We start from the raw sequence: 21,938 nt of genomic DNA, 5'->3' as shown, positions 1-21,938 counted from the left end.
TTGATCATTATGTCAGATCCTTAAATACTGATACACGCCCTTTCTTTTGGCAATAACGTCTATCTCTCAAAAACTTTTCAATTCCTAATATTATTCCAGTGTCAACAATAATGTGAAACACGGCATTCTCTCTTCAGCTTCCCTGGCTTAGAAACTGCTTGTGAGACACATAACAATGTCAGAATTTTAAGATTAAAGACCACCCTATTTCCTGTTGCTAAGCAAACAAAATGACAGACTATTTTAAAAAAGAAAAGAGGCACCTGTCTCACTGCCTGATCTCAGCAAACGGGAAAGCTGCCAACCTGCAGAAGCCCAGCTTGTATTTTACTGGAGCCACTATTTTACTTTGCAAATGTTGAGCCGGTTCAAATGTAACGTTGCCTAATAGCAAGCAGCAGTTAATTTTTGCAGGTTTCTTGTAATTTTTTTTGTTATAAAAGTTTACATAATTGCTGGTAGAAATGTAAAATGGTGCAGTAGATAAGTGGTTGCCCGGGGCTGGGGGCTGGTCAGGGAGGATGGGGAGTGATTGCTAAAGGGTACAGGGCTTCTTTTGGGGGTGATGAAGTGTTCTAAAATTGATTGTGGTGTTGGCTCCACACTTGTGACTATACGGAAACCCCCTGAATTGTATACTTGAAAAGGATGAATTTTATGGTATGTGAATTATAGCTCAATAAAATTATTTTTAACATGTCAAGTCAAGTTAAATTTGTTAAATTGGAAAAAGGAACAGTTGAGCAGAACAATATTCATTTTCCTGGCATAATCCTATACAAACACATTTTGCTTAATTTCTTTTTCCTACGTTAGATTTATCTTTACATAGGTATAAGCATACTGAATATATAATTTTGGATTTTTTTCACTTGCCGTGTCTAAGCATTTCCCTTGCTACACCATAGTCTTCATTTGCCTCATTTTTGTGACTTCATAATCTTGCCCTATTTTATGCAGTTTACTTCTAACTTTTCATGATTGTAAATAATGCTGCAAATGAACTTGTCACATAGCTTTTTTTTTTTTTTCCTGTTAGGCTTACTTCCTTAAGGTGTTTCCCTGTAAAATTACAGAATCAAAGGCAATAAGGATGTTTAGGACTTTTGATGCTGGATTCTTTCCTGTTTGCTATCAGACAATTTTGCCTGTTTATTTTGCTACCAACAATATAGGAGCTTCTATTTTACCTAACCTTCATCAATACTGGGGATTTTTTTATTGTTATTGTTGTTTTATTTATTTTTTATTGAACTATATATAAAGTATATAACAGGTTAATTTATATATTGTAATATGATTGCCATTGTAGTGATAATTAGCACCTCTATCTCATTACATAATTACCATTTCCTTTCAGTGGTTAGGATAATTGAGTTCTAGTCTCTTAGCAAGTTTGATGATTATAATATAATATTGTTGTCTATATTCACTATATTGTACATTAGGTCTCTAGGACTTATTTACTACTCATTGCAAGTTTGTACCCTTAAATGATATCTCCAACACCCCACTTCCCAGGGGTTATTTTTTAAGTAAACTTTTTATTCTAGAATAATTTTAGATTTGCAGAAAAGTTGCAGAGACAGTACAGTTTCCTTGGATTCCCTCACCCAGTTCACACAGTTCTTAACAACCTACATTACAGTGCCACATTTTTCAAATCTAAAAAACCAACTTAGGTATATTACTATTAACTAAACTCTGGACTTTATTTATATTTTACCGGTTTTTCCATCAATGTCCTTTTTCTGTTCTAGGACCCAATCCAGAATTGGGTATAATAATTTTAATTTCTAAGATTTAATATAATGGGTTTAAAATGACATGTTGTTGTCAGTTTTTTTTTTTTTTAATTTTGGGTTTTTTTTTTTTTTTTAAGAGGTCAAGGTTTTTGTTTTTGTTTTAGATTTATTTATTTATTTGAGAGAGAGAGAGAGCATGAGCAGGGGGAGAGGGAGAGAGAATCTCATGCAGGCTCTGCACTGACCTGAGCCAAAACCAAAAGTCAGACACTTAACCGACTGAGCCACCCAGGTGCCCCAAGAGGTCAAATTTTTAAGGGAATATTTCTAATTATTCTGCTTGATAGTGGGAGGATTGGGGGTTAACTCCCATCCCAATAAACTTGCTTTATCAGAGTATTATTCCTGTTACTGAAAAACCAGAAACATACTTCTGTGGTCTTCCTGCCAAAAATGCATAACCTGAACATATACATGAGGAAACATCAGTCAAACACACATTGAGAGACAGTCTGCAAAGTAGCCAGTCTGTATTCTTAAAAAATGTCAAGGTCAAGAATGATAAAGAAAGACTAAGGAGCTGTTCCAGATTAAAGGAGACTCAAGAGACATGACTCTAGATTGGGTCCTTAACCTGGAAAAAAAGGTAGCTATATAAAGGACATTATTAGGCCAAGTGACAAAATTTGAATGTGGACTGTGAGATAGAAAATAGCATTTTGGGAGAGGGGAAAGATGGCGGAGGAGTAGGGGACCCTATTTCAACTGGTCCCCGGAATTGAGCTGGATAACTACCAGACCACTCTGAGCACCCACGAAACCAGCCTGAGATGTAAGAAGATCTGGATCTCTACAAACAGAATATTGCAGGCAGTTGGTTTTGAGGTACGAAGCGGAGAGCCGTGATCCTGCGGACAGATATCGGAGGATAAACGGCGGCGGGAGGGTGCCTGGACGTGGGGATCCTACACCTCCGGTGAGTGACAGCCTCGCGCGCTGCGGACGGGGCACAGACTCGCAGACCTGTAGCATCCGGAAAGAACTTTAGGGCAGCCCCCGGGGTGGAAAACCAGACCGGCGGGGTCGCTCGCACGCGAACTGCAGCCCCCCCGGACAGAAACCGGAGCGACGGTCACGCGCACGCGAACTGCAGCCTCCGAGACGGAAACCCGGTGTGCCGGGGTCGCGCCGGTGAACTGCAACCCCTGGGGGTGGAAACCACAAGCGGCGGAGTCGCGCGCGCGAATTGGGAGCGGCTGGCGGTTGTAGAAGCACAAAGGGCAGAGACGTGCCCCAACCTGGAGGCAGGACTGGGAGCGCTGCGGAGGGGCGCACAACCCAGGACGCTGCAGTTTATAGCAGCACGGACAGAAACGGAGACAGTGTGGCCTGGAGAGCTCACTGAAGAACAGACTGAGGTCTCTCTGCTCTGAGGCAGAGGGTTGGAAACGGTCTCTTCTGCTGACTCGCGGAAGAGACGGGGAAAGCCGCAAGGGAAAGGCGCCAGAGAACAAAAGCCCCAAAGACTGATTCCCACTGAGCCCATCCCCTGCCACAGGGGTGCAGGGCAACTCCGCCCAAACAGGGTTGCCTGAGTAACAGCGCCGCAGGCCCCTCCCGCAGAAGACAGGCTGGGAAAACAAGAGGCCAGCAACCCTAAGGTCCCAAGAAAACAGGTGCATCTTGCTTGGGTTCTGGTCAATAATTTGGACTCTATATATTCCCTCAAACACCCATCAACAGAATGACTAGGAGGAGGAGCCCCCAAAACAGAAAAGACTCAGAGATTATGACTTATGCTGCAGATTTACAAATGGATGCAGACATAACCAAGATGTCGGAGATGGAATTCAGGCTAGCAATTGTGAAGACAATGGCTAGAATGGAGAAATCAATTAATGGCAACATAGAGTCTCTAAGGGCAGAAATAAAAGGTGAATTGGCAGAACTTAAAAATGCTATCAATGAGATCCAATCCAATCTAGATAATCTAACAGCTAGGGTAACTGAGACAGAAGAGAGAATAAGCGATCTGGAAGACAGTATAATAGATAAAAAGGGAAAAGAGGAGGCCAGGGAAAAACAACTCAGAATCCATGAAAATAGAATCAGAGAAATAAGTGACACCATGAGGCGTTCCAATGTCAGAATCATTGGAATCCCGGAGGGAGTGGAGAGAGAGACAGGGCTAGAAGATGTATTTGAGCAAATCGTAGCTGAGAACTTCCCTAATCTGGGGAATGAAACAAACATTCACGTCCTAGAGCCAGAGAGGACCGCTCCCAAGATCAAGGAAAACAGGCCAACACCCCAGCATGTAATAGTAAAACTCGCAAATCTTAGAACCAAGGAAACCATCTTAAGGGCAGTTAGGGGGAAGAGATTCCTTACGTACAGAGGGAGGAACATCAGAATAATGTCAGACCTATCCACAGAGACCTGGCAAGCCAGAAAGGCCTGGCAAGACCCATTCAGGGTACTAAATGAGAAGAACATGCAGCCAAGAATACTTTATCCGGCAAGGCTTTCATTTAGAATGGATGGAGAGATGCAGAGCTTCCACGACCAGCAGAAACTGAAAGAATATGTGACCACTAAGCTGGCCCTGCAAGAAATATTAAGGGGGGTTCTATAAAAGGAGAAAGACCCCAAGAGTGATCTACAACAGAAATTTACAGGGACAATCTATAAAAACAACGTCCTCACAGGCAACATGGTGACAATTAATTCATATCTTTCAATAATCACTCTCAACGTGAATGGCCTAAACGCTCCCATAAAACGGCACAGGGTTGCAGATTGGATAAAAAGACAGGACCCATCCATATGCTGTCTACAAGAGACTCATTTTGAACCTAAAGATACATCCAGACTGAAAGTGAAGGGATGGAGATCCATCTTCCATGCCAGCGGACCTCAAAAAGAAAGCTGGGGTAGCAATTCTTCTATCAGACAAATTAGATTTTAAACTAAAGTCTGTAATAAGAGACACAGAAGGACACTTCTTAAAGGGTCTATCCAACAAGAAGATCTAACAATTGTAAATATCTATGCCCCCAACATTGGAGCAGCCATCTATATAAGCCAACTGTTAACCAAAATAAAGAGTCATATTGATAACAATACGTTAATTGTAGGAGATCTCAATACTCCACTCTCAGCAATGGACAGATCATCTAAGCAGAAAATCAACAAGGAAACAAGAGCTTTGAATGATACATTGGACCAGATGGACCTCATACATATATACAGAACATTCCACCCTAAAACAACAGAATACTCATTCTTTTCGAGCACATATGGAACTTTCTCCAGAATAGACCATATACTGGGTCACAAATCAGGTCTCAACCAGTTCCCAAAAGATTGAGATTATTCCCTGCATATTCTCAGACCACAATGCTCTAAAACTGGAACTCAATCACAAGAAAAAATTTGGCAGAAATTCAAACAGTTGGAAGCTAAAGACCACTCTGCCCAAGAATGTTTGGGTCGACCAAGAAATCAAAGAAGAACTTAAACAATTCATGGAAATCAATGAGAACGAAAACACATCAGTCCAAAACCTATGGGATACTGCAAAGGCGGTCCTAAGGGGGAAATACATAGCCATCCAAGCCTCACTCAAAAAAATAGAAAAATCCCGAATTCACCAACTAACTCTACACCTTAAAGAACTAGAGAAAAAGCAACAAACAACGCCTAAGCCACGCATTAGAAGAGAAATAATTAAAATTAGAGCAGAAATCAATGAATTAGAAACCAGAAACACAGTAGATCAGATCAACGAAACTAGAAGTTGGTTCTTTGAAAGAATTAATAAGATCGATAAACCACTGGCCAGACTTATCCAAAAGAAGAGAGAAAGGACCCAAATTAATAAAATTATGAATGAAAGGGGAGAGATCACGACTAACACCAAGGAAATAGAAACAATTATTAGAAATTATTATCAACAACTATATGCCAATAAACGGAGCAATCTGGATGAAATGGAGGCCTTCCTGGAAACCTATAAGCTGCCAAGACTGAAACAGGAAGAAATTGACAACCTAAATAGGCCAATAACCAGTAACAAGATTGAAGCAGTGATCAAAAACCTCCCAAAAAACAAGAGTCCAGGGCCTGATGGATTCCCTGGGGAATTCTACCAAACATTCAAAGAAGAAATAATAGCTATTCTACTGAAGCTGTTTCAAAAAATAGAAACAGAAGGAAAACTTCCAAACTCATTCTATGAGGCCAGCATTACCTTAATCCCCAAACCAGGCAAAGACCCCATCAAAAAGGAGAATTTCAGACCGATATCCCTGATGAATATGGATTCCAAAATCCTCAACAAAATCCTAGCTAATAGGATCCAACAATACATTAAAAGGATCATCCACCACGACCAAGTGGGATTTATCCCCGGGATGCAAGGGTGGTTCAACATTCGCAAATCAATCAATGTGATAGAACACATTAATAAGAGGAGGGAGAAGAACCATATGGTCCTCTCAATTGATGCAGAAAAAGCATTTGACAAAATACAACATCCTTTCCTGATTAAAACTCTCCAGAGTATAGGGATAGAGGGAACAGTCCTCAAGCTCATAAAATCCATCTATGAAAAACCCACAGCGAATATCATCCTCAATGGGGAAAAGCTGAGAGCCTTTCCCTTAAGATCAGGAACACGTCAAGGGTGCCCACTTTCACTACTGTTGTTCAACATAGTACTAGAAGACCTAGCAACAGCAATCAGACAACAAAAAGAAATAAAAGATATTCAAATTGGCAAAGAAGAAGTCAACCTCTCTTTTTTCGCAGACAACATGATACTTTATGTGGAAAACCCAAAAGACTCCACCCCCAAATTACTAGAACTCATCCAGCAATTCAGTAATGTGGCAGGATACAAAATCAATGCATAGAAATCAGTTGCTTTCTTATACACTAACAACGCAACTGTAGAAAGAGAAATTAGAGAAACGATTCCATTTACAATAGCACCAAAAACCATAAGATACCTCGGAATAAACCTAACCAAAGAGGTAAAGGATCTATGCTCTAGGAACTACAAAACACTCATGAAAGAAATTGAAGAAGACACAAAAAGATGGAAAAATATTCCATGCTCATGGATAGGAAGAATAAACATTGTTAAAATGTCTATGCTACCCAGAGCAATCTATACCTTCAGTGCCATTCCGATCAAAATTCCAATGGCATTTTTCAAAGTGCTGGAACAAACAATCCTAAAATTTGTATGGAATCAGAAAAGACCCCGAATCGCCAAGGAGATGTTGAAAAAGAAAAACAAAGCTGGGGGCATCACGTTGCCCAATTTCAAGCTATATTACAAAGCAGTGATCACCAAGACAGCATGGTACTGGCACAAAAACAGACATACAGACCAATGGAACAGAATAGAGAACCCAGATATGGACCCTCAATTCTATGGTCAAATAATCTTTGACAAAGCAGGAAAAAACATGCAATGGAAAAAAGACAGTCTCTTCAATAAATGGTGCTGGGAAAATTGGACAGCCACATGCAGAAGAATGAAACTCGACCATTCTCTAACACCACTCACGAAGATAAACTCAAAGTGGATGAAAGACCTCAATGTGAGACAGGAATCCATCAAAATCCTAGAGGAGAACATAGGCAGTAACCTCTTTGACATCGGCCACAGCAACTTCTTTCAAGATACATCTCCAAAAGCTAGTGAAACAAAAGCAAAAATGAACTTTTGGGACTTCATCAAGATAAAAAGCTTCTGCACAGCAAAGGAAACAGTCAACAAAACAAAGAGGCAACCCACAGAATGGGAGAAGATATTTGCAAATGACACTACAGATAAAGGGCTGGTATCCAAAATCGATAAAGAACTTCTCAAACTCAACACCCAAAAAACAAATAATCAAGTCAAAAAGTGGGCAGAAGAGATGAACAGACACTTCTCTGAAGAAGACATACAAATGGCTAACAGACACATGAAAAAATGTTCATCATCATTAGCCATCAGGGAAATCCAAATCAAAACCACACTGAGATACCACCTTACACCAGTTAGAATGGCCAAAATGGACAGGGAAAGAAACAACAAATGTTGGAGAGGTTGTGGAGAAAGGGGAACCCTCTTACACTGTTGGTGGGAATGCAAGTTGGTACAGCCACTTTGGAAAACAGTGTGGAGGTTCCTCAAAAATTTAAAAATAGAGCTACCCTCTGACCCAGCAATTGCACTCCTGGGTATTTACCCCAAAGACACAGATGTAGTGAAAAGAAGGGCCATATGCACCCCAGTGTTCATAGCAGCGATGTCTGCAATAGCCAAACTGTGGAAAGAGCCGAGATGCCCTTCAACAGGTGAATGGATAAAGAAGATGTGGTCCATATATACAATGGAATATTACTCAGCCATCAGAACGGATGAATACCCAACTTTTACATCAACATGGATGGGACTGGAGGAGATTATGCTAAGTGAAATAAGTCAGCAGAGAAAGTCAATTATCATATTGTTTCAGGTATTTGTGGAACATAAGGAATAGCATGGAGGACATTAGGAGAAGGAAGGGAAAAATGGGGTGGGGGGGGAATTGGAGGGAGAGATGAACCATGAGAGACTATGGACCTGAGAAACAAACAGGGTTCTAGAGGGGAGGGGTGAGGGGGGATTGGTTAGCCCGGTGATGGGTATTAAGGAGGGCACGTACTGCATGGAGCACTGGGTGTTATACGAAAACAATGGATCGTGGATCACTACATCAAAAACTAATGACGTATTGTATGGTGACTAACATAATATAATAAAATTAAAAACTACAAAAAAAAAAAAAGGATGTCTTTTGCTACTACTGGTATGATTTTCTTTATTCCATTAAGATCTTTCATTCATTTGGAGTTTATTGGATTATGCTCTGAGTTATGGCAATAGTGTTATTTTTTTTAAATGGCTGTCTATTTGTTCTAGCCTGCTTATCGAGAAGTGATTGAGAAATCCATTATATGGTAAATTACCAAATATATTTGGGTTAATTTGGGGGGCAAAAAAAAAGAAAATAGCATTTTATCGATGTTAAGGTTCCTGAGTTTAATCATTGAACTGTGTCTGCTCATGAAGGAGAATGTCCCTATGCTTAGGAAATACACACTGAAATGTTTGGGGGAGAGGAGCCAGGTATCTCCAATTTATCCTCAAATGGTTCAGGATAAAATTGTGTGTGTGTGTGTGTGTGTGTGTGTGTGTAAAACATTCACATATATGTAGAGGGAGAGAGAATAATAATACAAATGGGCCCAATGTAAACAATTGATAAATCTAGTTAAAAAATATAAGGGGAGTTTTTCTTATGATTCCTGCAACATTGAAATTATATCAAAAACTTAAATCTCCTCCCCCAAAAAACAGCAACTTTAGAAATATAGCAGCAAAATCTTCCTATTGGGTCTCAACAGATCCTCAAATGCAAGTTGTCTGTTTTTGGTTCTACAGGTGAACAAATGCACCAACCCATAGATTTTGATTTTATGCATGATTAAGGGCCACCTTTTCATAACTCCTAATTTATTATAGGCCACTAAGATATAATGTTCTCATTAATTAGTATATCAGTAATTAGTATATTTGTTGAGGACCCATATTCTAAAAAGTCTGGAATGCTTGGCAAAATTGGCATTTTATAACCATTTGCTGTTGTAGGGATTTATAATTTCTCCTGCTTTTAGGAAGTAGCCTTTGTTAACAGTGCTATCTTAAATTGTTGTTGTTGTTGCTGTTTTTCACTTACTGTGGTTCTAGAAGCATTTACTATAAGTTAAATCATGATTACATGCTACTTTTGTTGACTGTGTGGGTTACTATTTAGATATTGTTGTTTCTCTCCATTTCTTGGCTCTTGGGATTCTTTGTTAAGTGGGAATGGACTTGGGGTCTTTGGCCTCCTAGTTAGGTCAGAGGACTTAGAGAATTACTGGTTGAAAGGAGTAGTCAGGGGCACTTCCTTTGGCCCTCCCTAGGTGGCTTTCTCATCTCTAAGACAAGCCCGCTTCTTTTTTTTACATTTTGGCCTTTAGCAGACCAGTGAAGAGGGAGGTGTGTACTCCCTGTGCTGGGTTAGTAATCGCTCTAGTATTGGTTCATGACACTCCCTAAATGGGTCTTGAAAGTGAAAAATCAAAGGACTCCCCAACTCACAAGTCTGATCATTGATTTGCCTCAAGTTTTCACTAAGCGACCTCAGCATATGACCAGCTGAAGTTCTCCACAGTAGCCCATCATTTGAAGCCATGTATTTAAAAGATAGCAGGAAGGAAAAAATGAAGGGGGGGAAATCGGAGGGGGAGACGAACCATGAGAGACTATGGACTCTGAGAAACAAACTGAGAGTTCTAGAGGGGAGGGGACTGAGGGGATGGGTTAGCCTGGTGATGGGTATTAAAGAGGGCACGTACTGAATGGAGCACTGGGTGTTATACGCAAACAATGAATCATGAAACTACATCAAAAACTAATGATATAATGTATGGTGATTAACATAACATAATAAAAAAAAACTTTTTTTTTGAGCACAGGAGAAATGAAAGTAGTTGTTAGATTAGGACAATGGTAATAGGTGATTTTCACCTGTTTTAAAATTTGTCTTTGTTCTTTTATCAGCTTCTCAATTACAAAAGGAATAGAAGTCACAAATATTTATAATGAATATTATAAATGAATCAGGATGTTGATTACTATAATTTTGCTGGTTAAACCGTATGGTACAATGGAAGATTCTTATGGCATGATGGCCTCTTTGGGTGGTGAAATGGCAATATCCTATAAGTCAGTCTTGACCTAGCAATTTCAATTCTAGAAAGCTGTCTTGTTAATGTACTCGCATGTGTGCCTAGAGGCATACACGCTCAGTGATAATCATTGTAGCATGGTTTGGAATGGTAGATGGTGGGAAACAAACCAAGGTCCATCAAAACAAGACTGGTTAAATAAATTATGGTACATTTATAGAATAGGATAATATTCAGCTGCTGAAATTACGATGTAGTCTGGTTTCCGGTCCAACATATATGAAGTTTGGAAGTCACCACACCATAACAAGTAAAAAGCTGAACAAATAAAAAATTTAGCAACTCTTCTTAGATCTCTCAGAGAAGTGAGGTTACAGAGCAATCTGCCGCCTCTAAATTTGGAGAGACCAACAGGGAATACAGAAAATGACAGCTTATTAGAGCTGGCTGAAACCACTACAATAACCAGTGCCAGGATAGAGAAACGAACTGTAATTGACAAATTGCCAGAGGCTCAGCATAGACAGGTCAGAGAGATGAAGACTCCAGGGAAACCTAGTCATAGTCTTCCTTCCCCCACTTTTGTGTTTTAATTCCAGGGAGCTTTAACAGGTCTGCACAGTGAATATCAGAGAAAAAAATCCCCCTATAATTCAGGCATGGGCAGGGGAAAAGTAACCATTTTTAAATACATGAGAGCATTCTGTTCTTAAGATCTGCCTTCAGGAGAAACTGGCCAGAGCCTAACTGACCTGAGGGAAGAGAAATACTAACCTCTGAAGGCTCTATCTAGCCTTCTGTGTGGAGGAAGGGAGATAATCAATTCCAGCCCCTTATAGCCTTCAACTTTTGAAACTACTCTTTAAAAATGTCTTTAAGAAAGTCAGTAGACTGTAGATATGTGGATATTTCCAGACTCTGAATTCTGTTCCATTCATCTTTATGTATATCCTTACGCCAGTAGAGTCTACAATTACCCTAGTTTTGTAGTAAGTTTTGAAAGTGGGAAATATTAGGTCTTCAAGTTTGCTCTTTTTTTGGAAAATTGTTTTGGTTATTCTGGGTTCCTTGTATTTCCATATGAATTTTAGTGTCAGCTGGCCAATTTCTGTAAGAATGCCAGTTGGGATTTTGATAGAGATTACATTGAATATGTAGATCAATTTGGGAGTAAGATTTGGTCATCTTAACAACATTAAGTCTTATGTTTCTTGAACACAGAATGTCTTTCCATTTATTTAGGCCTTCTTTAATTTCTTTCATCAGTGTTTTATAATTTTCAGTGTACAAGTCTTGCACTTCTTTTTAAATTTATTCTGTGTTTTTATGCTATTATATATAGAATTGTTTTCTGATTTCAGTTTCAAATTGTTTATTGCTAATATATAGAAATACATTATTTCTACTTGTATATTGATCTTGTATCCTGCAACCTTGCTGAACTTGTTTATTACCTCTAATTGTTTCTTGTGATTCCTTAGGTTTTTCTTTTTATGAAATCATGTCATCTGCCAATAGAGATAGTTTTACTTCTTCCTTTGAAATACAGATGCCTTCCATTTCTTCTTCTTGCCATACTATCCTGCCTAGAATCTGCATGTCTTGTTAAATAGAGATGGTGAAAGCAGACATTCTTGTGTTAATCCTGATCTTAGGGAGAAAGCTTTCAGTCTTTCACCATTGACTATGATGTTAGCTATGTGTTTTCCATAGATGCACTTTATCAGGTTGAGGGAGTTCCCTTTTATTCCTAGTTTGTATGGTGCTTTTTATCATGAATATGTGTTGGATTTTGTCAAATGCTTTTTCTATGTCTATGGAGATAATCTTTTGGGTTTTTTTTCCCTTTATTAATATAGTGTATTACATTACTTGATTTTCATATGTTGAACCAACTTTGTATTCCTGGCATAAATCCTACGTAGTCATGGTGTATAATTCCTTTTATGTGTTGCTGAATTCAGTTCACTATTATTTAGATGAGAATTTTAGCATCTATATTCATAAGAAATATTGGTTTGTAGTTTTCCTTATTTGAGACATCATTGTCTGGTTTTGGTGTTAGGGACTGGCCTCATAGAATGAGTTGAGGAGTATTTCTTCCTTGCCTGTTTTTGGAAGAGTTTGTGAAGGACTGGTATTAACTCTTTAAACCTCTGGTAGAATTAACCAGTGAAGCCTTCTGGTCCTGCACTTTTCTTTGTGGTAAATTTTTTGACTACTAATTCAATTTCTTGCTACAAGTCTATTCAGATTTTCTCTTTATTCTTGAGTCAGTTTTAGTAATGTGTGTCTTTCTAAGAATTTGTCCAATTCACTTAGGTTGTCTAATTTGTTGGCATACAGTTATTCATAGTATTCCCTTATAATATTTTTATATTTATTTTTATTTCTATTTTTATATCTGTAAGGTTGGTAACAAAGTACTCACTTTGATTTCTGATTTTGATAACTTAAATTCTTTTTTTTTTCCTTAGTCTAGCTAGAGGTATGTCAATCTGTTGATCTTTTCAAAGAATCAACTTTTGGTTTTGTTGATTGTCACTATTGCTTTTCTCTTCCTAATTTCTATTTTTGACTTTTTGAGGAGCTAACATTACTATTTTCCACAGTGGCTACACCAATTTACATTCCCACCAACAGTGCACAAGTGTTCCTTTTTCTCCACATCCTCACCAACACTTGTTATTTCTTGTCTTTTTGATTCTAGCCATTCTGACAGGTACGAAGTGATAGCTCACTGTGGTTTTGATTTGCATTTTCCCTGATTCTTAGTGATGTTGAGTATCTTTTCATGTGTCTGTTGGCCATCTGTATGTCTTCTTTGGAAAAATGTCTGTTCAGGTCCTCTGCCCATTTTTTTAAAATTTTTTTTAAAGATATTTATTTGACAGAGAGACAGCGAGAGAGGGAACACAAGCAGGGGGAGTGGGAGAGGGAGAAGCAGACTCCTCACTGAGCAGGGAGCCCAATACGGGACTCGATCCCAGGACCCTGGGATCATGACCCGAGCCGAAGGCAGACACTCAATGACTGAGCCACCCAGGTGCCCCTCCTCTGCTCATTTTTAATCAGATTATTTGGTTTCTTGGTGTTGAGTTGTAGATGTTCTTTATATATTTTGGATATTAACCTCTTATCAGATATATCATTTGTAAATCATCTTCACCCACTCAGTAGATTGCCTTTGTGTTTTATTGATGATTTCCTTCACTGTGCAAAAGCTTATTTTGGTATAGTCCCAATAGTTTACTTTTGCTTTTGTTTACCTTGCCTGAGGAGGCAGACATATCTAGAAAACTGTTGCTAAGGCTCATAGCAAAGAGATTTCTGCCTGTGTTTTCTAGAAGTTTTATGGTTTCAGGGAGGGACAGTATATTTGAAGAGAAGCAAGACCTGGATTCTGTTTCAGTTGGTGTGTGTAACATTATCTCTCTTAACAATTTGAGCCTCAGATTTTCCCATCCACAGAAGAGAGGTGTGAATACATCTCCCCATCTACTCTATAGGGCTGTGAAATAAGGGCTATTAGGTAGGTAGAGGTGCTTTGGTCCCTTTAGAAGAAAAGCGCTTACCTTCCTCAAGGCTTCATTATTGTTACTTCCAGTTCTACTTCCCATTGTGTGTCCTTGATCAAGCCACTGAACCAATTGCTTCTGTTGCTCCACCCAACACCCCCCCTTTTTTTTCCAGCCCCCTCTCTTTTTAAGGAAGAGACAATGCTCATTCTCCCCCATAGACATGACAGTAAATTTATTCTTATTTCCTTTTATTTTATTTTACTTATTTTATTTAAATTCAGTCAGTTAACATATAGTGTATCAGTTTCAGATGTAGAGTTCAGTAATTCATCAGTTGCATATAACATGACAATAAATTTAAATTGCTTTACATGTGTTTAAAATTACTTGAAGATGTTCAGGAAAAACTGCTGTTGTTATTTGCAGTTTGACTGGCAATTAGGATTATTTTGCACAAATGGAGTATATTTTAATGTAATCCCGAATGTGATTATTTGAAGTTTTTTTTTTAATATTACACATAATACTAGAAATAGAGTTTTGAAACCTCCTATAGTCCTTTGTATATATTTCACCCTCCCTCCCTCTCTTCTTTTTTTGTCTAGTATCTCCCTAGCTCTATTAAATCCAAGCTTCTTTGTGAAAAGTGGTTAGAACTCTCAGCTTTTTTTTAAATTGTAAAATAGACATAACATAAAATTTACTATTTTAGCCATGTTCAAGTGTACAATTCAGTGGCATTAAGTACTTTGACATAGTTGTGCAATGTGTGCATCTGTTTTTGAAAAATACAGATTCCATAGTTGCTGGACAATATTTGTTTTGTGAACCAATATTGTCATTAAAATTAGTATGGACTGTACTGTTTTTCTGACTTATTTTGTGAAAGCTGTGAGTTTTATAAAACGAGGTCGGTGTTGATTTCAGTAGTCATGCTTCCTTTTCCTCATTATATTTCTGAGAATGACCTAAACAACCTAATTGTTTATCCACAGGATGTTTAACTCACATCTCTTTTGGTGTCGCAGGTTGCAAGGCAGGCAGGAATTAACTCGGGGACAGCCATGTCAAGTGGATTGTATCAACCAGCAACAATCTTTATGGGCCGCCAAATGTCAGCTGTCTCAAGCACTGGAGGTTTCAGTACAGAGCAGAAATCTCCCCAGCCCACAAAGAACTTTTCAATTCCTGACCCACATTCACACCGACAGACAGCCCAGAGCGGTAATGTGACAGACAGCTATGTAGTACAAACTAATAGTGACACACAGCGCTTAAATAAGTCTGACAAAATAGATGGAAAGACATCTCTTCAGATTGGTGAGGAAACGCCAGTCACAGCCAGCGCATTGTCTGAGGAGGAACAAACTCATTGCTTGCAGATAGGAAGCAACACACGTCACGGTGAGAGTAGTTTATCTGAAGGCAAAAAGTCTGCTGAACTCCATTCCCTGTTACGGAAAAGATTAAGTCCGGAGAACAGAACGACTGATTTAAAGTGTGACAGTTCCAGCAGATCAGAGGGATCAGAGGGAGAAATACTGACACAGGAACATATTGAAGTCAAGGAAGAAAGAGCCAGACCGCCAGTCTCTCGGGTATCAGTCTCAGAATACCGTGCATCTGAAAATAAGTGTTCTCAAGAGAAGGATTCTGCTTGGGAAGGTTTCTCAGGTGGGGAGAGAGGCTGAGATTGCTGATTTTTGTTGGTGTTCAGTTTTGGGGGTGGTAGCAGTCTTACGTAAGAACAACATACACTCTTTTAATTTTATCTCTGTCAAAAAAGCAAACCAGGCACTTGGCCAACAAATTCTCTTCTAATGAATTCTTGAATATAGACATGGAAATATTTTTGCAAGCTAATTTGCTGATTTTAAAACCCACTGTGATATTTTTAATGATTTTTCACATACTGTAATTAGTTGTGGATTGTTTCTACATGTTTTTAGCTGAGTAATTCCGCCTGTGAGGCAGAACGTGTTTACCTCGTTTCTCCCTGAAGTTAGTGATCGGTAATCTATTCATATCCCCTTACAGATCATCTTCCTCCCAGGGACCCGGAGTCACAGAAACCCTTCAGAAAAATGCAGGAAGAGCAGGCGGAGGAAAGTTTGAGCAGCAGTAGCAGTGACCTTACAGTCTCTGTCAGTGAAGATGATCTCATTTTCAAGAGTCCAGAACCACAGCCAAATCCGAGTGACAAGATGGAGGGAGAAGATGGAATAGAGGCCTTAAAATTAATCCACTCTGAGCAAGAAAGAGATGCCCTGTCCACTGAAAAACATAATTGTATTTTACAAACCCTAAGCTCTCCTGATTCAAAAAAGGAATCCTCCACTAACTCACCAACAAGAGAGTAAGCCATTCAATTTTTTTTTTTTTTTTTTTTTTTACTGTTCTGTTTTTAATTATAGACATTTTTAGAGACCCTTCCACTGGGAATGTATTATTGAACCCTCAGCCATGAATGTGTAAGTTCCTTAAGTCTCATAAACAGTCTTTTAGATAGGTCTAATTTTCTTTTCTTTTTTTTAATGAAATAGCTTTAAAAATCTGAATATCATTGAATCATGGTGGACTGGCAGTTTATAATTATATCCAAACAATCCCTAGTTAATTCAGAAGTCATTCCCCCCCACACCCTGCCTTCCAGCCTTTTAGAAAATAAATCATTTTGAAGTTCTGGTAACACAGAAAGTGACAAATAGTTAAACTTACTAGGAGTTCAGCTTTAGAGGCTAAGAACTTTGTATCTAATTAATTTGCTTAATCCTTCTATTCCTTGCCAGGGTGTCTTACGGTTAAATATGAATTTGTAAGTTGGCTTACGGTTAAATATGAGTTTGTAAGTTCTGCTAAGAGTATTTCTAAGTCAGCTTTCCTTTTCTGAAGGTAAATATGAGGACACTGGAATCTTTAATGTTAAATAGGAACAACATCAGTGTTATACATTCTGAGCACTTACAATATCCACGTCATAGGGGCACCTGGGTGGCTCAGTCGGTTGAGAGTCTGACTTTTGGTTTCGGCTCAGGTCATGATCTTATGGGTCATGTGATAGAGCTGGCTTAGCATTGGGCTGTATGCTTAGTGGGGAGTCTGCTTGAAAAATTCTTTCCCTCTGCCTCTCCCCCCACTCAGGCATGCACTCTCTCTCTCTCTCTAAAATAAATAAATAAATAAATCTTTAAAAATATAATATCCAACTCATAAAAGCTCATTTATGATTTTTTACTACTGACTTATATAGAGAGCATCGAAACTGTTAGAAAAGCAATTCTGCAATAAAAAATAGCATCACATCTCTTGTAGGGGTAGAAGGAACCTAAGTAAACAACCTAAGATAGATCTCATCTTTTAAAAATGAGGAAACCAAGGCCAAGGACATAGGAGTGACATTTGAGCCATTGGGGCAGACCTTCTATACAGCCTGCCTCCCCAACCTCCACACTACCTCCAGAATTTTCTTTTATACTGCAATGGTGTCACTGTTTGTTTGTTTTGTTTGTTTTTTTTAAGATTTTTTATTTATTTGACAGAGAGAGACACAGTGAGAGAGGGAACACAAGCAGGGTGAGTGGGAGAGGGAGAAGCAGGCTTCCCGCCGAGCAGGGAGCCCGATGCGGGGCTCGATCCCAGGACCCTGGGATCATGACCTGAGCTGAAGACAGAGGCTTAACCACTGAGCCGCCCAGGCGCCCCTCACTGTTTGTTTTCAACCATCTCAGCAACAGTGAAAAGCTAAGTGGGCATTCTTGTGTAACAGGGTATATATTCTCTTTTAGAGTACTTTGTCCTTTTCAATATAGTGCTTTTTACCATTCATAATCTACTTATGTGAAAAGTTTAATTACAGTCTGATTGACTCCAAGCTGGCATTCAAGAAATATTTATTAAGAGCACCCCCAAGTACAAAGTACTTGCACAATAGATGGAAGAACTGACAAGTTTCCTGTCCTGGTTTATTGTGGAGGCAAGCCAAATGGATTTTTCTAGTCATAATACTTCTCTCCCATCAAAGAGGTACAGATATTACATACTACATCATCGGAAACTTTATTACTAGAGATAAAATCATCTATTTTGGGTTTTGTATTCACAGGCTTCTTTTTATAGCAATTTATTGGCCAAGTTAGTACTTTGGTAGGCTAACCAGGGGGCTAGTGTACTTACTCAGGATTCAGTCTTTTTCTGAGATGAAAAACATTGAGTATATGTGTGGAATTAAGAGCATTGTATCTCCTTTTCTCCTATATGAATGTCTTTTTCCTATGACCTTAAAGCCAAGCTCCTTGGAATTTTGAGATATGGTTTTCCAAAATTTATTGGGAAATACGGGCATTTGGGGAATTTTTAAATATTTGCCTTAAAAGAATGCCCAGAATGAAAGGTCAGTCAATATTGGTTGATGTCTGTGCTGTCAGATTTGAGCCTATTGATTTTTTTGTGGTGAAAGTACTCCCCACGAATAGGTTGTAAGTGGTTTTAAATAATGCTGGTTAACCTGCTGACATTCCCACTGCTTTTGAGGCCCTACTTTCTCTTATTTATTCTTTAGCATGAGCTACTCTTCTTTGCTCTGAGGCTTAATTATTAATCTGGGGCTATAATCATATTTACAGAGCTGACACTGTGACCTCAAAGGTTCATTATCTCAGTTTACTTTAGGGTCTTTTGGGGGCTTGGAGAAAAGTCATTTGAATGAATTTAACAAAGATGAGGAGGTGGGACAAAGGCAGACACATAGGAAGATACAAACAGAAAACTGGAACCTCTGATGATGATAGTTACTATGTTTTAGCACGTCTTTGTGCCAGCTAAATTGCTGTGTTCAGACATAAAACTTGTCTTTAGCTTCCTGGCAATAAAGGTGAAAAGAGGAGTGCAGTATGCTGAATAGCTTCCATCTGAGAGGAAAAATGAAGCCAAGGATTATTTTGTGTTGTTTGGTTTTTGTTTGTTTTGTTTAGGAAAAAACTGAATGGCTTTTTTGAAATATAATTCACATACCATACAACCCACCCATTTGAAGTGTACAATTCAAGGGTTTGGGGTATATTATGTTACTGATTTATAAAAATTGTGCTATAATATAAAAAAAATTTGAAAAGTACCATCTTAAGCATATAATTTAGTGACATTCACCATACTGTGCAGCCGTCACTACTGTCTATTTCCAAAAGTTGTTCCTCACCCCAAATATAAACTCCATAATCAGTAAGCAGTAACTCTCCATTCTTTCCTCCTCCCAGTCTCTGGTAACCTCTGATCTACTTTCTGTCTATGAATTTGTCTATTTAATGGTAATTACACAATATTTGACCTTTTGTGTCTGGATTATTTCAGTTAGCATAAGATCTTTAAGGTTCATTCATGTTGTTGCAAATATCAGAACTTCATTCTATTTTATGAGCTAAATAATATTCCAGTGTATGGATATACCACATTTTGTATATCCATTCATCTGTTGATGGACACTTGCGTTGCTTATACCTAAAAGCCAAGTGTTTTTGGGAAGCTTCATGACCCAATCCCATGGATACTTCCAGACTTTGAAAACCAGGCTGTGCTTCATGCACAATTCCTTCATCACAAGTTATAATTAACCCTTCTCACGAGAAAGCATACTAAAATGAAGCTGAGGAAAAAAAATTGTCAAAAAGGAGGACCTAGAATTTTGCTTTTCAAATAGTTTGCTGCAAATGTTGGTACAAAGCGCCATGACTTAGAACACCAGACATTTATTACTTTTCATGTATCAGGTGGTTGGCCCAGATCAGTTGGGGCCACAGGGATAATTTGGCCATGTGCCCCTCTTCATCCAGGAGAGTAGTTCACCCTGTCACCTGGTGGTGGTAGTGGAGTTCCCAAGAGAGCAAGACGGCAAGCCCCAGGGCCCAGATGCTTTTAGTGTCTTGCCTGAGTCGCATTCGCTAGTGTCCTGTGGCTAAAGATCTGTCCAGTCCAGCGTCAACAGATGGAAAAGTGAAGAAGTCCATCTCTTGATAGGATAAGTGTCAAAGCGGGGCGGGGGGGGAGGTACACAGGGAAGGGAAGCTTATGGTCACTTTTTGCAAGCCACCACAGTACTTTAGGACAAATTCAAATGAAGATAAGCTCAGCGTGAGTCCAAAGGGCAGGAAAGGTTTTGCACAGGTGTTGATGCAGCATCTTGAAGGCTGTCGAGGCTGCGATTCAGAAGGAGGTGGAAAGAGGTGAGTTAGGTCCGGAAGAAGAGTGCGGGAAGGCACGTAGATACAGAGCACACAGAGGGCAAGGGAGGACAGAGCAAAGGGTGTGACTGCGGCTCACTGAACAGGACTCCTTGAAGTAAAGGTTTAAGATGGTGCCTGAGGTGTGGCCGGGAACAGGCCTAGAATATCAGGTTAATGAATTTAGAGTTCATTTTCTACCTTTTGCACAACGCTGAAGGGTCATATGGTGAGTAACTTCACTTAGGAGAATTAATCTGACATGATTAGTTTCATCAGAAAACTAATCATCCACAGGGTAGGCAGAATTCTGAGGTGGCTCCCAAGAGTCCTGCCTCCTGGCATGCATTCTGTATAATCCCTTTGCCTTAAGTGTGGGTGGGACTGTGCATCTGATGGATTTCCCTCCCATGATTAGTCTATGTTATATGATAGACATGAAGGATTTTGCAAATATGATAAAGTCCCAAATCAGTTGCTTTTGAGCTAATCAAAAAGGAATTATCCAGAGTGGGCCTGACCTAAGCAGATCAGCCTTTAAAAGGGCCTGGGTCTTTATGAAGTCAGAGATTCAAAGCAGCTGATACACTCTCCTATTTGCCTTGAAAAAGCAAACTGCCATTTGCGGAGAAGGCCACATGGCAGGAAATAGTTCGCAGGAAATTCATTTGCCGACAGCCAGTGAGCTTGGAGGAGACCCAGAGTTAGACAAGATTGCGGACCTGGCCAGCACCTTGATTTCTGCATGGTGAGACTGAGCATAAGACCACTTGCCAAGGGGTGCTGGGTGGTTCATTTGGTTGAGCATCTAACTCTTGGTTTCGGCTCAGGTTTCGATCTCAGGGTCGTGAGATCCAGCCCTGTGTTGGACTCTGCGCTCGGGGGAATCTGCTTGAGATTCTCAATCTCTCTCTGCCCCTCCCCCTGCTTACGCGCCCACACTCTCGCTCTCAAATAAATAAATCTCTTTTTTAAAAAAAAGACTCCACTAACCTAGACCCAGGCCTCTGACCAACAAGAACTGAGATAAGTTTGTGGTGGGTGCAGAATTTGTGGTAATTTGTTATGCAGCAATGGAAAATTAATACGATCCAATTGAAGAATTGGAATCAAGGATTGTATCTTTGCAAGGATTGTATGGATAGAAGTTACTACCCATATTGACCCAAGGCAGGCCGAATCAGATGTGTTCAGGGTCCATTGTGGCAACACATGGTTCCGGGGTGGCAAAGTGAGTGACCCAGCAACCATCTGGATTGGGCCCAGCCACTGACCTTTGCTTTCTCTTGCCCCGTACCCTCACCATCTGAGCAAGTGCATTTTTAACTCATGGCCACAGGCGGGTAAGCAGGGATGGAACATGGAAGACTGGTAGGGACCTAGAAAAGTGGGTGCGCACATCTGCATTACTTAACAAGCAGTTTCTCATGCAAACAATATTTCTCTGGTTTCTTCTCTAGTGAATGAAGCAATATACTGAGGATATCTTGGTTTTGCTTTGCTTACAGTGTATAATGTCATATATGGACCTTTACAGTATCATACAGAATACTTTCACTGCCTGAAAATCCCTTATGCTCTGTCTACTCATCTCTCTTTCCCCCCTCCTCACCCAAACCCCTGGTCACCGCTGATCTATTTTCTTTATAGTTTTGCCTTTTCCAGAATGTCATATTCTTGGA

The 21,938-nt window shown here is 39.4% G+C and overlaps 1 protein-coding gene across 1 annotated transcript in view; it reads left to right on the top strand.

Annotated features, from left to right (window-relative positions):
• Positions 1-21,938, top strand: part of KIZ (kizuna centrosomal protein) — a 130,687-nt gene that overhangs the window by 30,157 nt on the left and 78,592 nt on the right. The window contains exons 5-6 of the mRNA XM_078056857.1: positions 15,073-15,718; positions 16,082-16,400. Coding sequence (XP_077912983.1) covers positions 15,073-15,718; positions 16,082-16,400 — 965 coding nt within the window. The remainder of the gene's footprint in view (positions 1-15,072; positions 15,719-16,081; positions 16,401-21,938) is intronic.

This window comes from Halichoerus grypus, chromosome 10, assembly GCF_964656455.1.
Source record: "Halichoerus grypus chromosome 10, mHalGry1.hap1.1, whole genome shotgun sequence".
NCBI lineage: Eukaryota > Metazoa > Chordata > Mammalia > Carnivora > Phocidae > Halichoerus > Halichoerus grypus.
This window is presented reverse-complemented; position numbering and strand designations above follow the sequence as displayed.